The 15,887-nt window shown below is 59.5% G+C and overlaps 1 protein-coding gene across 1 annotated transcript in view; it reads left to right on the top strand.

Moving 5' to 3' along the window:
- Window positions 1-15,887, top strand: part of SPTBN5 (spectrin beta, non-erythrocytic 5) — a 49,823-nt gene that overhangs the window by 31,575 nt on the left and 2,361 nt on the right. The window contains 29 exon segments of the mRNA XM_087429070.1: window positions 14-163; window positions 313-504; window positions 685-780; window positions 2,234-2,548; window positions 3,318-3,431; window positions 3,610-3,731; window positions 3,978-4,140; window positions 4,356-4,544; window positions 4,814-4,891; window positions 5,565-5,737; window positions 7,912-8,002; window positions 8,148-8,294; window positions 8,904-9,041; window positions 9,123-9,379; window positions 9,562-9,748; window positions 9,990-10,202; window positions 10,609-10,805; window positions 10,924-11,128; window positions 11,390-11,584; window positions 12,603-12,758; window positions 13,013-13,230; window positions 13,368-13,557; window positions 13,785-13,961; window positions 14,132-14,236; window positions 14,630-14,821; window positions 14,946-15,017; window positions 15,277-15,363; window positions 15,454-15,545; window positions 15,688-15,773. Of these exon segments, the coding sequence (XP_087285196.1) occupies window positions 14-163; window positions 313-504; window positions 685-780; window positions 2,234-2,548; window positions 3,318-3,431; window positions 3,610-3,731; window positions 3,978-4,140; window positions 4,356-4,544; window positions 4,814-4,891; window positions 5,565-5,737; window positions 7,912-8,002; window positions 8,148-8,294; window positions 8,904-9,041; window positions 9,123-9,379; window positions 9,562-9,748; window positions 9,990-10,202; window positions 10,609-10,805; window positions 10,924-11,128; window positions 11,390-11,584; window positions 12,603-12,758; window positions 13,013-13,230; window positions 13,368-13,557; window positions 13,785-13,961; window positions 14,132-14,236; window positions 14,630-14,821; window positions 14,946-15,017; window positions 15,277-15,363; window positions 15,454-15,545; window positions 15,688-15,773 (4,597 nt within the window).

The following is a 15,887-nucleotide window of genomic DNA, read 5'->3' as shown; positions in this document are numbered from 1 at the left end:
CTCCAACCTCCAGGCTGAGGACTGGATCCAGGAGCGGGTCCAGCAGCTGAAAGAGCCAATCTCTCCTGGGGACATGAAAGATAAGTTGAAGCACCTGCAGAAACACCGGGCCTTCGAAGCTGAGGTCCACGCCCATAAGGAGGTCATAACCTCTGTCACCAAGGTAACAGCCAGGCCCTCAGCCCCAGCCTTTCCCAAAGTGTGGACTCCAGGATGGGCAAGGGTAAAGGCCTTCGGCAGAGGAAGCCTGTGATGGCAGAAAAGCAAGAGGAAGGGAGACAGGCGAGATCTCCCTGTCCCCTCTCTCCCCAGGAGGGTGAGGCTCTCCTGGCGCAGAGCCACCCCCAGGTGGGAGAGGTCTCACAGAGACTCCGGGCGCTGCGGGAGCACTGGGAGAAGCTGGGGCAGGCGGTGACTCTCCGAGGCCAGGACCTGGAGGACAAGCGGAACTTCCTGGAGTTCCTGCAGAGAGTGGACCTTGCAGAGGCCTGGATCCAGGAGATGGTGAGACCCAGCTGGGCAGGGGCAGAGCTGGGGGTGGGGCTGCGGGGCTGAGAGGTGGACGTGGAAGCTCCCAGAGGCACCACCTGCCCCGACACTGCCCCAGCAGCAGGGTGCCAGGGGGCTGGGTGCCCCCGGGGCTAGTGCTCAGAGTGCTGCCTTCCCAACCCTTGGCCTCCACAGGAGGTGATGGTGAACGTCGGGGACCTGGGCCAGGACCTTGAGCACTGCCTGCAGCTCCGCAGGCGCCTCCGCAGGTTCCGGGGAGTCTGGGCCGGGGTAAGGGGGCCTTGCAGGGAGAAGGGGTCCAGTGCATCCCCCCACTGGGAAATACAGCTCAGAGTAGTGACTGAGCATGGGCTCTGGAGCCAAATGTGGGCTCTCGTGTCAGCTCTGTGCTCACTACCCACACGTGCCTAGGCAGGCTCCCTCATCTCACCAAGCCTTAGTTTCTTCATCTTTAGAGTGGGGATAACGCCTGTCTCGTAGGTAAGAGAGCATCTGTGTGTGGTGGTGGTTACACTAGTCTATACATATGATAAACTGCATAGACTGTACCTCCCCCACACAGATGAGTGCATGTAGAAACTGATGAACTCTGAATAGTCTGTAATCTAGGTAGTAGTTATACCAATGTCACCTTCCTGGTTCTCGTATTGTACTGTGTTACATAAGATGTTACCATTAGGGGACGCTGAGGAAGGGTACACGGGACTTCTCTGTACTACTTTTGCAATGTCCTGTGCATCTATAATTATTTCAGAATTAAAAAAAGAATGCACATACCCCCTGGATGTAGTGGGTAATCAATAAACTGCAGCTGTTCGTAACCCTCCTGCAGCACCTCCTCCCCACACCCCCCACACACACACCTCACCCAAACATCTACTTGCCTTATGTGGTATAGAGGAAAGAAATTGGACAAATGTGTTCACAATCAGTTGTTAGAGACCAGACACGCTAACCTCAGCCCCCTGATGTAAGTGTGTATGAATTTTTAAATAGCCGCAGTGCTCCAATCTAAGATCTCCTTTGCGATTGGTGGAATTTCACAGCCACTGTGTAGTAGAGAGAGAGCCAGACAGACTTCAGGAGCTGGGCTCGAATCCTGGCTCTGCCACAAATTGGCCATGTTAGCCTCTGAGCTCCGCTCCTGCATCTTTACAAGGAAAGAAATGCCCTTCCCTGCCCTCCTCGAATGAGACTCTTCATAGGGTGGGGCTTTGGAAATTTAAACAAGCTCTACAATCCCAAGGTGCTTGTATCAAGGGCAGGAAGCCTGCAATCCCACCCCATCAGGGAGCCCCTCCCCGAGGACCAGTAAGCCCCACACTGTGTCTAAGCAGTGGCAGCCTCAGCCCAGGGACTCCCCGGGCTGGGGACCCCTCAACCCCAGGAGGCCCGAGCCCCCATTTCATTCCACCCCTCTCTTTGCTCTTCTTCTCCCGAGAAGCTGCATTTTAACTTGAAAAGCTTCTGTTAATCAGTGCATGCCTGCCCTCCGCCTCCTGCTTGGGGCATTTTCTTGCCTTGGAGCCAACTCTGGGGCTGCAGGTCCTGAGTGTACCTTGCTCACTGCACCTGGCATGGGATGGGTTGTGGGCCTTCACCCCCCAGACATGCTGTTCCTCGAGCTCTCTTGGGCCCAGGCTGACCCTCCCAGTGCTGACTGCAGTGAAAGGAAGGGGCTCAGAACCGGTGTCCCCAATGCCCTCACCCTGCACCCCCACAGGACATGGTGGATGACACCCACATCAGGAGCATCAATGACTGGTCACTGCGGCTCAAGAACCGGGACCCCGAGCAAGTCAAGACCATCTGCCAGCGGCGGCACCAGCTCAACAACAGGCCCGTCCTGGAGGGGGGAAGCAGTGGGGCTGGGAGAGGGGCTGGAGGGCCACCTCAGACTCGGCCTTACACCCTCTGTGCCAGGTGGAACAGTTTCCAAGGCAACCTGCTCCGGTACCAGTGGCAGCTTGAAGGGGCCCTGGAGATACACTCCTTGTCCCGAGAGCTGGATGACGTCACCGAGCGGATTGAGGAGAAGGTAAGCAGTGAGAGAGCAAAGGCAGCCGGTGAGCCAGGGGACTGAGGGTGCCCAGAGTCTCCCACAGGCCCCCCCCGCCTGCCTCTCCTCTGCAGCTGGGGAACATGGAGGCTGGTCCTGCCAGGGTTCTGTCAGGGGGTCCGTAGGAGACCCCATTGCAGGCTCTCGGAGGCCGGCCCTCCTGACTCCTTTTGCCCCCAGCAGCACCGTGGGTCCAGAGGCCAGAGCATCCCCTTCCTCTGTTGTCCCTGGGCAAGCCCAGCCCCGCAGAAGGTTTGCCCAGGATTGCGTAGCAACCACAGAGAAACGTGGGCTAACTGCTGGCAGAGGCAGAGGTGAAGAGGGTGAACGCAGCCTGAGAAGCCCCTGTGACACGGACAGTGGCCTGTCCCTGGCCTGCAGAGGGCTCTTTGCCTGGCTGTTCCTCCTCCTCTGGTTCCTGCCTCAGCCAGCCACGCCTGGCTCTCTGTCCAGGCTCAGTTCCCCCAAAGGAAGGAGAGTCAAACGAGACAGTGTATGTGGAAGCCTCACACAAATGCAGATTACTACCTCCGGGGAAACTCCAGCCCCGAGGCTCTCTGGGAGTCGTCCTCCCGCACAGAAGGGACCTCTGGTCAGGGCCAGCGCCCTGCCCCAGCCTGTGGAGGGCCCCGGGGAAGGGAGTCAGGCTGGGTGCTTTCCACACAGAAACTCTGCGGCCAGCGACCCCTGTGCAGTTAGGGAGGAGCTGGAGCAAAGGCCAAGCGTATAACGCCCCATTCCTCTCCAGGCCGCCCTGATCCAGGGCCCGGACTTCGGGAAAGATCTGGAGAGCGTGCAGAGGCTGCTGCAGAAACACAAGGAGTTGGAGCAGGAAATGGGCCTCATCCAGGCCCAGGTGGAGGTGTGCAGCTGGGTGTGGGGGTAGGCCCGTGCCCAGGGTACCTCCTCTGTAGGAGGGCTGGCGGGCATCAGGACATCGAAAGCCAGCCAGGACCACTCAGCTATACACCCACAGGCTGGGGGCCTCCTGCAGCTGGGGGCTCCCTGAGCACAAGCCCCTGACCTGGCTTCCGCCACAGCTTCTAGAGCGTGAGGTGGGCCGCCTCTGCCAGAGAAGCCCTGGGGCAGCCCACAGCCTCAGCCACAAGCAGCGGGAGATGTTGGACAGCTGGTGGCAACTCCGGAGCAGGGCCCGGAAGTGGTATGAAGCCCCTGGGGCTCCCCCAACCTTCCCCTGCAGCATCTCACTCCCCACACTTCCCCTTGGCCTGGTTTTCCCCGAGAGTCTTTCTCCATCCTTCAAATAACCATCTGTGTTGTCACCCCACCAGTTCCAAGCCCGTGGCCCTTCTTTGGCTGGGGGGATTCAGGGACAGAAGGCACTGAGGGGCGCAGGGGGAAAAGAGGGCTCGGAGGCCTGGGGCTAGCTGATGAACCCCGTGGGCAGGAGGGAGTGCCTAGATGCCCTGCACCAAGGTCAGAAACTGCAGGCAGTGCTGCAGGAACTGCTGGTCTGGGCCCGGAGGCTGCGGGCTGAGATGGACGCCCGAGGCACCCCCCGCAGCCCCACGGAGGCCCGGCGCTTGTTGGAGGAGCACCAGGAGCACCGGGTGAGCGGTGGGACCTGGGCCTTTCCTGGGATCTTGCCTCCTCTCTGCCTTCTCCCTTACTGGGGTCCCCACTTTCTCTGTCGCCTGCCTCTGCCTTTCTTCTCTTCTATCCCACCCCCTCGGCTGTCTTCCACACTCCCCTCCTCCCCACTGGGCCTCCTCCCTCCCATTGAGACAGCCTCAGCCTCTGGGATCTGAGCCCAGTCCTGTTACAGGCTGAGCTGGACTCCCGAACAGACAGCATCAGCCTGGCCCGAAGCACCGGGCAGCGACTGCTTGCAGCTGGGCACCCGTCCACCCCCGACATCCGTCGGGCCCTAGCTGATTTAGACCAGGAGCTGAACAGCCTGGAAGGGGCCTGGCAGGAACACCAGCTCCAGCTCCAGCAGGCCTTGGAGCTACAGGTGGGCAGCCTCCATCCTGCGCCACCTCCTGGGGCCTCGCTCACCCCACTGCCCCGGCCAAAGCCAAAGCCAGAGAGGCTGCTGTGCCAGGGGCTTTTCCCACCACCCACCACCCAGCTCGCCCGCAGCAAGTCTTGCCTGCCGTGGACTTGTTCTGTTGAGCCAGGCCCAAGGTCCCTGGTTTCTCCACTGGGCCGCCAATAGGGTCACTCCACCTGCAGTGACTGGACCCTCTGCTCACTTCCTCTTACCTTTTCCTTTCTTGACAGCTGGTTGTGAGTTCTGTGGAGCAGATGGAAAGTTGGCTCTGCAGCCAGGAAGCCTGCCCAGCCATTGAGGGTCTGGGGGTAGGTGCCGGGCAGGAGTGAGGGAGAGTTTACAAGACCAGCGTTCAGGATCAAACCAGCCAGTGCTGCCTGAGCTGCCCAGGCCAAGGGGATCTCCTCAGCCTCGACCACACTGGTCACTGAGCAGTCACTTGCCCGTCAATCATGAGCAGTTCTTGTGACCTGGACTATGTCCCCAGGGAATGCCATTGGAGCTTAGAGAGGGAGTGTGTGGCCCTTGACCTTTTCTTGCCTTCTTCCCACCACCCTTCTCACCTCTGCCCTCCTCACTTCTTTATGCCCAGAGGTTTCTTTTCCCGCCACTGTCCCAACCCCTGCAGCAGGTGAGCCTGACTCATGGGAGACCTCAGAGAGTAATCAGGGGCTCAGCTGAACTGTGCTGACGTAGCCTTACTGGGGCTGCAGAGGAGGGGGTGTTCCTGTTATGTGAAAAAGCTCCACTACCCTGGAAATTCTGACATTTGACCCTTATCCCCAGTACCTGCCCTGATTAAGAATTGCTGTCTTAAAGCCAGATACAGCCTGGCTTTAAGGAATTAGAGGGATGTGTGTGGGCAGAGCACTTGCCATGGGGATGGGTGTTTGATAAGATGGCTCTAGGTGGGAAAGCAGATAGCTTGGGATGAGGAGGGGACAGCCGCCTGGACAGTATTGGCTTCCTCACTCCCGCCAGGACTCCTTGGCCAATGTGGAGACCCTCCTGTGGAAGCACAAGGTGCTGGAGCAGGGCCTGGAGGCACAGACGGACAAAATCAGCACAATGGAGGCCGCAGCTCGCAGCCTGCACCGGGGTGGGCATCCCGAGGCCCAGAGTGCCCTGGACCGGTGCCAAGCTGTGCTCCTGAGGTACTCCTGGCTCGGGGCTGGAGGGGAGCCGTAGGTGGGCTGGCGTGGGCACTGGGCATCGGGCTCTTCCCTTCCTGCCCTTCCACCTGTTGGCCGAGGCTTAGCAGCCTGTTTCAAGGGCCAAGGTCAGATGCCAGGACCCACCACTCCTGGCCCTGCAGTGTGTCGGCCAGTTACGGACATCAAGCAGTGCAGGCTCATCCAGCTGAGATAAGGGGGAGTTTCACAAAGAAGCATATACAAGGAAACTCAGAGAGAGCCGACCTAATGCAGTGGCAGAGCCAGAGCACAGTGGTTACTGCATTGGTCCTCCAGGGCAGCCAGTCCTGAGTTCTCATGCTGCCCACTCAGGGCAGGACTTGGGGCAGATTCCTCACAGAGTCTCGCGGCTACAACAAGGGGGTAACTTCTCAGGGTTTGGTGAGGACTGAAAGGGTGCCCTGGTGTCCTAGCATGGTGCCTGGCTCTTGGGCAAGTTTGCAGATTTCTTATGCTCGTTTAACTGAAGCCGCCGGCCCAGCTTCTGAGACTCCAGGCTCCACATTTTTCCTCATAAAAGCCCATCTGGTTCAGCTGCCTCCTCCAGCTCCTCAGACTTTTAGATCAAGGCCAATTTTGCCAAAAGCTGGATCCCAGACTGGCGGGGGTCTCCATCCTCCTCAGAGAGCCAACCAGCACTCCCAATGTTTATAGCACCTGGTGGTGACGCCCCGGCAGGGGCAGGGCGGGGCCATCCCCTCCTCCTCCTTGCAGGTGGACCCCACCTGGGTGCCCCAGAGGTCTTTGATTGACAGATGGATACATTGGTTCACTGGTCTCTGTCAACATCCCCTCCCCCCAGTCACTTTAGGTGGTTCCTGGCAGGCCCAGCTGCCCCCCAGGACAATGCCACTCTGACCCCTTCCTCTCCGGGCTTCTGGCATCCTCTAGGGGGGCGTTTCTGTTCAGTCATTTCTCTGCATCTCCCCTGCCCCCACACACTTTGGCAGCCCCAGCAGGGGGAGATAAGGTTCACACTCACACCAACGTGAGAACTGTGCTTGTCAGAGTTGTGCGTAGACCCCGGGGGTTGGGGGAAATATTAGAACTTCTTTTCCTATTTATTTTATAAGAAGACCTTATTTTTAATTTTTATTTTTGTGTGTATGGCAGTATACTTAATATACTGCTACAGAAGTACAAGCGCACACACACACACATACGTATATATTTGGGGGGGTGGTGCCTGCTCAAAAAATTGTTACTAATAGCAGCACATGATTGGAGCCGGCCTGGTGGCGTAGCAGTCAAGTTCCTGTGCTCCGCTTTGGTGGCCCGGGGTTCGCAGGTTCGGATCCTGGATGTAGACCTACACACCGCTCATCAAGCCATGCTGAGGCAGCCATCCCACAGAGAGCAACTAGAAGGATTTACAGCTATGACATACAACTATCTACTGGGTCTTTGGGGAGAAAAAAGGGGGAAAACTGGCAACAGATGTTAGCTCAGGGCCAATCTTCCTCAAAAAAAAATTTTTTTTCTAAAAAATTCTTTGCATTAAAAAACAATAGCAGCGCATAATCAAAAAAGTGATTTGGATACTATATTAGTTTGCTCTGAGTGCCATAACAAAATGCCACAGACTGACTGGGTTAAACAACAGAACTGTATTTTCTCACAGTTCTGGAGGCTGTGAGTCCTGATCAAGGTGTAGGCAGGGCTGGTTTCTCCGGAGGCTTCTCTCCTTGCCTTGCAGATGGCTGTGTTCTCTCTGTGTCCTCACAGGGTCGTCCTTCTGTCTGCATGTCTGTGTCCTAATCTACTCTCCTCCTCCAGTCATATAGGATTAGGGCCCACCCTAATGACCTCATTTTAACTTAATTATGTCTTTAAAGACCCTCTCTCCAAATACAGTCACATTCTGAAGTCCTGGGGATTAGGGCTTCAACATACAAATTTGGGGGGGACACAATTCAGCCCATAACAGACACTAATAAAGAGGGGAAGTAGAATGTGTCTCTACTTCAAAGGAAACACCAGACTCGGGGTATAATGATACCCAAGAAAGGCTGTCCTGGGCTGGAAGTGCACGCATATGTGCACGTGTGTGCGTGCACAGGCACACACACACACCTGTGGCAGCTCCAGGTCCTGGTTGGCAGACCTGTGGGCCCACAAGACCCTCCTCCTGGCAGGAAAGAGGCACTCCTGGAGCGCGCCAGGACCCGCCGCCGCCGGCTGGAGGAGCTCCGGCAGCTGCAGACCTTCCTGCAGGACTCCTCCGAGGTTCCCCTTGGTCGGGGTGGGGAGTGGTTGTTGGCGGGGAAGGAGTTGCCCCAGGAAGAGATCACCTTTCCTCTGAGGCAGCCCAGAGCTTAGGGGGAAGGGGACAGCCCTAGGCAGCAGAGCCTGGTCCTCCCCGTACGCCCAGGTGGCCTCATGGCTCAGGGAGAAGAACCTGGTGGCCCTGGAGGAGGGCTGGCAGGACCCAGCCATGCTGCAGGCGCAGCTGCGGAAGCAGCAGACTCTCCAGGCTGAGCTGGACACGAGTGCGCACCAAAGACAAAGGCTGCAGATGGTGAGGCCCTGGGGGGCCCGGCTGGGGGGCCTGGGACAGTCCGGCTGGCCAGGACATGGGGCCACCCCACAGACCCCTGGCAGCCAGCTCTGAACCATGGTAATGGACGGCCAGCTTTCTGTGGGTGGGCGCCATGCTAAGCACCAAAGAACAGTGAGAAACAGTGGCTTCCTGGGGCACCCTCTCCAAAAATGGTGCCTTTTCAAGAATTTCGAAGATAGTGTTTTGATGTGATGGTTTTTAAAGCTATCTTGGAAAGACATTAATGTTCAGAATCAGGGCATAGCTAGCAGTGCTGTGGGTAAAGGAGTCAAGTGTAGCACCTTTTAAATTTACCCTCTTCCACCTACAAAGGGCAGGCCTTGACCCCAGCCTGGCTCTGAAATAAAGTTCCCTGTTAAGTATTTTATCTCATTTAAACAAAAGAACCATTATTATTTCCATTGTATGGATAAGGCAGTTGAGCTCAGAGAGGTTAAGGAATTTGCTCAAAATCACACAGCTAGCACACACAGACTCTAGAGCTGTGGGGCTGATGGTTGGAGCTGACAGTTGCCCTGGTATCAGCAGTCCTGAGTCCATGAGGTGTGTGCCATTTTGTGGCTCTAGGAAGGGCACAGGCTGCTGCAGGGGGGCCACCCGGCCTCGGAGACCATCCAAGAGCGGCTGCAAGAGCTGGGAGAGCTCTGGGACAAGCTGCAGGCCAACTGCCAGAAGAAGGCAGCCAACCTACAGGCAGCCTGCGAGGTGAGGCTGTGCCAGCCACGGAGCAGGCTAGACGGGGCTCCCGGCCTCTCCGCCTTGTGCCTACCTCACATTCTCATCTAGGCCCTGCGCCTGAGGAGGAGTGTGGAGGAACTGGAGAGCTGGCTGGAGCACATGGAGATGGAGCTGAGAGCACCCCTCAGGGGCCAGGACCAGCCTGGGCTGGAGGAGCTCCTGGAGGCACAAGGAGAGCTGGAGGCTGCAGTGGACAGGCAGACCAGGCAGGCACAGGCCCTGCTGGGCCAGGCCCAGGCCTTTATCCGGGAAGGCCACTGCCTCCTCCAAGGTGTGGAAGACCAGGCCCAGCGGCTGCTTCAGAGGTAGATCCCTTATGCATCCTTCCCCTGCCTTTCTCTTCCCTGCCCCCCAGGGTCTCTCCTCAGGGCGTCCCCCTGGCCACATTGAGGGGCACAGACGGTGAGCTCTGAGTCACCATCTGGTCCTAATAGTGACGACCAACTGTGATCCCCACCTGTCCTGGTCCCGCCCTCCGCGGCTGCAGGTTCGAGAGCCTGAGGGAGCCGCTGCAGGAGCGCAGGACGGCTCTGGAGGCCAGGAGCCTTCTCGTGCAGTTCCTCAGGGATGCCGAAGAGGAGCTGGCCTGGGTGCAGGAGAAGCTGCCCCTGGCGGCCGCCCGAGACCACGGCCAGAGCCTGAGTGCCGTGCTGCGCCTGCAGAAGAAGCACCAGGTGTGGGCCCCCCCACCTGACCCAGGGGAGGCTCAGTCAGCCAAGGAAATGGCCCCGAGACCCAACTGGGAGCTCTACCTCCAGCAGGGTTTAAGGGCACCTTGGATTCTTTGTTGGTCACAAGGACAGGGAACTCCTTGGGGGCAAGTCTGTGGGGTCCCATGAGGCTTCAGGCACAACTCTGGGGTCCCCCGAGTAGGGCCCAGTAGCATCCCCTGACTGTCTTCCCCTGACTCCACAGAACCTGGAGAGCGAGATGAGCAGCCACGAGGCTCTGACCCAGGCAGTGGTGGGCACCGGGCACAAGCTGGTGCAGGCTGGGCACTTTGCCGCCCGTGACGTGGCCGCTCGAGTGCGGCAGCTGGAGAGCGCCATGGGCCACCTGCAGGCAGAGGCTGCGCGGAGGCGGCAGTGGCTGCAGCAGGCCCAGGAGGCCCAGCAGCTCCTGACAGAGGTGAGGGGGTGATGAGGACGCCCAGAGTGCATGTAGGCCTGGACAGTGACCCCCACGTGGGGCTCCGGCTCTCTGGGCATCTTCCGTCACCTCCACTAAGTGGTCTCCTGCCCCCGAGGTCTTCCTCCTGCATGTTTCCCAGAAAAGAGGACCCTGCGTTTAGTTTGGTTTTGCTGTTTCTTCTAAACCAGTGGTTCTCAATCAATGCTTTACATCAGAATCACACAGAACCTTTAATAAATACTGATACTCAGGCTCCATTCCAGACCAAATCAGAATCTTTAGCGGTGAGACCCAGAGGGAGTTTTTAAAGCTCTCAGGTGATTCCACTGTGCAGCCAGGTGGCCACAAACCCTAAGCCGGGAGCATCAGCCAGGGAAAACTGACCTCGTCTATGTCACCCCAGCTCCTGGAGGCAGAAGCCTGGCTGGCAGAACGGGGTTGTGTCCTGGACATCGAGGACGTGGGCCAGAGTGCCGAGGCCACGCAAGCCTTTCTGCGGCAGCTAGAGGCCACAAGGCGAGAGCTGGAGGGGTTCGGCACACGCATCGAGAGGCTACAGCAGACTGCAGCCCTCCTGGAGAGTGGGCAGAACCCAGAAAGGTGGGTGCGAGCCAGGCCCCTGTAGGGAGGAGCAAGGAGGGGCGCTCCCTACAGAGGTGAGCGAGGCTGGTGCCACTGGGAGAAGAGGGCTCCAGTGGGGCTGTCCTTCCTGCCACAGCCCCAAGGTGCTGGCCCAGATGCAGGCTGTGAGAGTGGCCCACTCAGGGCTGCTGCAGAGAGTGGAGAACAGGGGCCAGGGCCTGTGGGAGCAGCTGCAGCTCCACCAACTAGAGCGGGAGGCCCTGCTCCTCGACGCCTGGCTGGCCAGCAAAGTGGCCTCCACTGAGTCCCAGGACTGTGGGCAGGACCTGGAGGCCGTCAAGGTGAGTTATTCCTGAGCAAACCTGGGGGAGAGTGGATTGAGGCTGAGCAAGGGCAGAGAGGTGTGCATTTGGGGTGAGAGGGAGGCCCGGGGTGAGCAGAGGGGAAGTGGGGGGTCTCTGGGCTCTGGGAGGGTCCCTGCAGCTCTAGAGGCAGGGCTGAGGGCCGCTGGAACTGTCAGATACTGCCGAGCCCTCCGTGAGCTTTGAGAGCTGCTGGGCACCACCTCCTGGGTGACCCTCCCTGGCCCCACACCCTTGCAGGTGCTGGAAGAGAAGTTTGATGCTTTCAGAAAGGAAGTCCAGAGCCTGGGGCAGGCCAAGGTGCAGGCCCTGAGGGAGCTGGCGGGCTCCCTAGAGCGGGCAGCACCCAGGTGCTGTCCCCAGATCCAAGCCCAGAGGAATCGCATCGAGGCCACCTGGGAGAGGCTGGATAGGGCAATAAAAGCCCGCACACAGGTAGCCACACCAGGCCAGGGGCAGCCAAGGAGCAGGGACATCTGTGCCTTTTGCCTGGGCCAGGGACTAGCAGACCCACCAGCTCTGTGTGTGTGTATGTATGTGTGTACGTGTGCGTATATGTGTGTGTGTGTATTTGTGTGTGTGTGTGTGTGTGTGCACGTGGAGGGAGGTGGCTGCCTCTAACTCCTAGCACCAAGTGGATTGGGAGTCTTGAAGTCTTCCACCTCCAACCCGCTCCACAATTGTTTCCTCCTAATGCAGTTCATACCTCCAAGGAGAAACAGAAAGCATGTCTGGCCAGCTTCTGAAACTTGAAGCTCCCCCTAAACACAGGCTTCAGTTTTATTAAGACACACACCTTGTCGATCTCCCTTCCTTCACCACACATTTAATGGGGTGAGATCTCATCGTCATGCAACAGAGGCTCCTTCATTCCACCCGCTCCCTCTTGTGATCTAAATGCTCTGAGTGGATTTGTGTGCCAAGGGAGTTGTCGGTGTCCCTCCACCACCTTAGCTCTGAGCCACAACTGGTGGTTCCTATACTAGCAGCCCAGCTACCTGAGTCCCTGATGGATCCCGCAGCCCGAAGGTGCTATTTTTGAGGGTGCAGGCCGGGCAGGCTCCTGAGCTGGCCCTCTTTCCCTCTCTTGGCCCCATCAGAAGTGCTGCAGGTGGTGCCTGCCTGGGCCCAGCCAGACCCCTGAAAACCAACCTCACATGGACCCATCCCCCCCACTTCAGAGCCTCTGTCTCTGCCCTTTTCATGAGTTGTGCACTGAGGATCCTCTCCTCGCAGAATGCCCCCGGGGCCCTAACACATCATCAGTAACATCAGATGTTCATTGAGCAGCTGCCACGTTTAGGACGTTTTCTGTACCTGGTGGTTACGAACGAGTCACCAAGCCCCATGGGCCTCCTTATTTAAAAGGAGGTGGCCCAGGAGGCTATGTCTCCAGGGAGAAAGGACTCTGGGAGAGAACTTGGCCCAGAGCAGGCCCTCCCTCCCCTCCCAGAACCTGGTCGCAGCCCGCGAGGTCCGAGGCTTTGAGCAGGCGGCGGCTGAGCTCCAGGGCCGGATGCAGGAGAAGGCCACCCTGATGGAGAGGGATGCCCGTGGCCACAGCCTGTCATCTGTTCAGATCCTGCAGCAACAGCACAGGTGCCTGGAGGTGAGGGTCTGCACCCCGTGGCTTGCCCATCTGAGCCCCTCCCTGAAGGCGGTGGTAAGGGGACCCCAGAGCAGTGAGACGAGGGCCCTTCCAGCCCGGGACTGCTTGCCCAGGTGGTGGAGCAGAGCCAGGTGGTCTCTCCCAGTCTGGGAGGCAGCAGGACTCCTCAGAGAGGACTGGGTGCTCCCTGAATGAGATGCCGCAGGTTACCATGAGATGAGGCCTGAGGGTGTCTTTGTGTGTTCTGGCGGCAGAGGGAACTGGCTGCCATGGAGAAGGAGGTAGCACGGGTGCAGACGGAGGCCTGCCGACTGGGTGAGCTACACCCTGCGGCTCAGGAGGGCCTGGCCAAGCAGCTCGCTGAGGTGCAGGACAACTGGGCCACCCTGGATGCAAAGGCCCAGGAGCGGGGTCGACAGCTGGAGCAGGCTGCCCAGGGCCACACCTTCCTCGGACGCTGTCGGGAGCTGCTGTAGGTGGTGTCCTGCCCCAGCTGTTGGCTCAGCTCTTCAGGGAGCTGGACTCTCCCTGCCCCTGCATAGCTCATGCCCTGCCCCCGTCCCCAGGCTGCCCTCCCGGCCCTGACAGCTTCCTTTCCCTGCTCCGCAGAGCCTGGGCTCAGGAGAGGCAGGCGCTCATGTCCTCGGAGGAGCTGGCTAGGGACATGGCAGGGGCTGAGTGGCTCCTGGGGCAGCATGAAGAGCTAGGGCGGGAAATCAAGGAGCACTGCCTTCAAGCCCAGCATATACAGCAGGAAGGGCAGCACCTGGTGGACAGTGGCCACTTCATGTCCCTGGAGGTATGAGCAGAGGTGGGCCTGGGGTTGAGCTGGGCATGGGGCCCAATCACCCAAGGCCTCGGAACCCCCAGCAGAAGAGGAAGGCCAGACAAGGGGCGGAGAGAGAGACAGAGAAGGGGAGGGTGCAGGCCTCGAGGCCTTCCCTCTACACCACTGCTTGGCACGCCGGCCCTCCCCTACCCAGTGGCTCTGCCTGAGCATCTCACCCACAGCGCCCCTCCTGCCAGGTGACAGAGTGTCTGCAGGAGCTGGAAGGGCAGCTGCGAGCACTCAAGGAGGCCTGGGCCCTGCACCAGGAACGCTGCGAGGAGAGCTGGAGGCTGCAGAAGCTGCGGCAGGAGCTGGACCAGGCTGAGGCCTGGCTGGCCTCCCGGGAGGGCCTCCTGCTGGACCCCAACTGCGGAGTAAGCTGAGGCCCTGTCCTCTAGCTGGCTGCACCATCCAGCAGCTACGGCCAAGGGCAGGTCCTGCTGCTCCTCCGCTCGCTGGCCACCCAGGCCGGGTTGCCAAGGGCGAGGGGAAAGCTCTCGCCAGCCCCAGGAGCTGGGCCTCACCCTGCCTTGCTTCTCCCCAGCACTCGGTGTCAGATGTGGAGTTGCTGCTCTGCAGACACCAGGACTTTGAAAAGCTACTGGCAGCCCAGGAGGAGAAGTTTGCCCAACTGCAGAGGAAGGAGGAGGTGAGCGAGGCTGGGGCGAGGGTGCACCAGGAGACAGAGACCTGAGGGCTGGGGGTCTGAGAGTCAAGGTCTCCCCAGAGCACTGAGCCCACATCTGACCCTTCAGGGAAACCCCATTCTTTCCCTTGCCAGCTCCTGTCCCCCACTGTCCTGGTAGGCTAGGGCACTACTGTGGACTGGGGTGAGAGGACAGTCAGAGCTGAAGCAGGAAGAGAGGAAGAACAGTCAGGAGACAGGGCTCTCTGGGTAGGAGGGATTTGAGGAGGAGAGGCTGGGTATGGACCCCTCTGGAGCCCTGACCTGGCTCACCCTGTTCCCCTCCCCAAGATGGAACAGGAGGTGAAGGGGCTGAAACCTGGGAGAGTTTGCAGCGGGCTGATCTCCCTCCACCAGGGGCCCTTCGGAAGCTGGTGGCCAGGAGCACAGCTGGCTGAGAAAAGGGACCTGCAGCCGGGTGTCCCTGGTGGGCCACACATACCTTTTGCCACCACTGTCTCCCTGGAGCATGCGGCCAGGCAGCAGGAGCCCAGCAGGGCCCATACCCTGGAGCCAGCACTGAGGCTCTGGCGGCCAGGAGCACCAGGCGTAGGAGCCGAGGGTCGTGGGCAATGCGGAGGTTGGGGAGGAGTGGTACCTAGGCCATTTTCCAGAGGGGGCCCATCCTCTGTGCGGGTCCTGATATTTCCTGGGCCCCATCTTGAACTTTCAGGATGCAAAGGGTGCCCCCACCATGGAGGGGTTTTTGGAGCTTAAGCAGCAGCTGCTGCCTGGGGAGAGGCAGGTAAGTGCCAAGAGATTCCGTCTCCAGGCAGCTCCCCGCCACAGAACCACTCGAGGGACTCAGAGGGGCCATTGTGGACTTTCGGTGGACTCCCCTCTCCCTGCCCCCATTCTTAGGGCAGTTTGGCTCCTTGGGGCCATGTCACAGCTTTTGCCTTACCTGATGGGGCAGGGGCTCCTCTTCCTGGTTTCCCTGTCAGGCTCCCTCTTCCCCATGGGCACCTTGGTCCTGGTGCCGCCTCACCGCCTTCCCTCCACAGCCCAGCTCGAGCCCCTGGGATGGCTGCTATGGGGTCTTGGGAGGCAGCTCCCTGAGCCTATTCCGGGATGAGATGACGGCAGCAGAGGTACCAGGCAGTGTGTGGGGAATGCAGAGGACAGAGGGCCCCACGGGGAAAAGCTGAGCTGGCGGTGACCTGCCTCTCATCTCCCCTCAGAAAGTGGCTCCCACCGCCACCCTTGATCTTGCGGGAGCCCAGTGTGAGAGGCTGAGGGACCACCACGGCAGGAAACATACTTTCTCCTTAAGGTGAGAGCCACGTGGGGAGAGACACTGGCCCGGGACATGCTGACTCAGCAGGCACAGCCTCCCAAGAGTGGCTGAGGGGTTGGAGGCAGGGGTTCCCCGCATGGGAGGAAAAGAGTTTGACCCATGGCTGTCTGGGTGCCAGGCTGAGCGGCGGGGCGGAGATCCTGTTTGCAGCACCATCAGAAAGGCAGGCTGAGAGCTGGCAGCGAGCCCTGAGCAGCGCGGCAGGTGGGCTCCAGGGGAAGCCTGGGGCAGGGTGTGGGGGCGGGGGACATTGATTCTCTGGGCCCCAGGCTGCTGCTGTTTTACGCATCCTTGGAAAGTTGCACATTTCTCATCTCT

The sequence above is a fragment of the Ceratotherium simum genome, chromosome 3, assembly GCF_057802395.1.
Source record: "Ceratotherium simum simum isolate JZ-2026a chromosome 3, ASM5780239v1, whole genome shotgun sequence".
NCBI classification, from domain to species: domain Eukaryota; kingdom Metazoa; phylum Chordata; class Mammalia; order Perissodactyla; family Rhinocerotidae; genus Ceratotherium; species Ceratotherium simum.
Note: the sequence above shows the minus strand (reverse complement) of the source record. Positions and strands in the feature narration are given on the sequence as shown.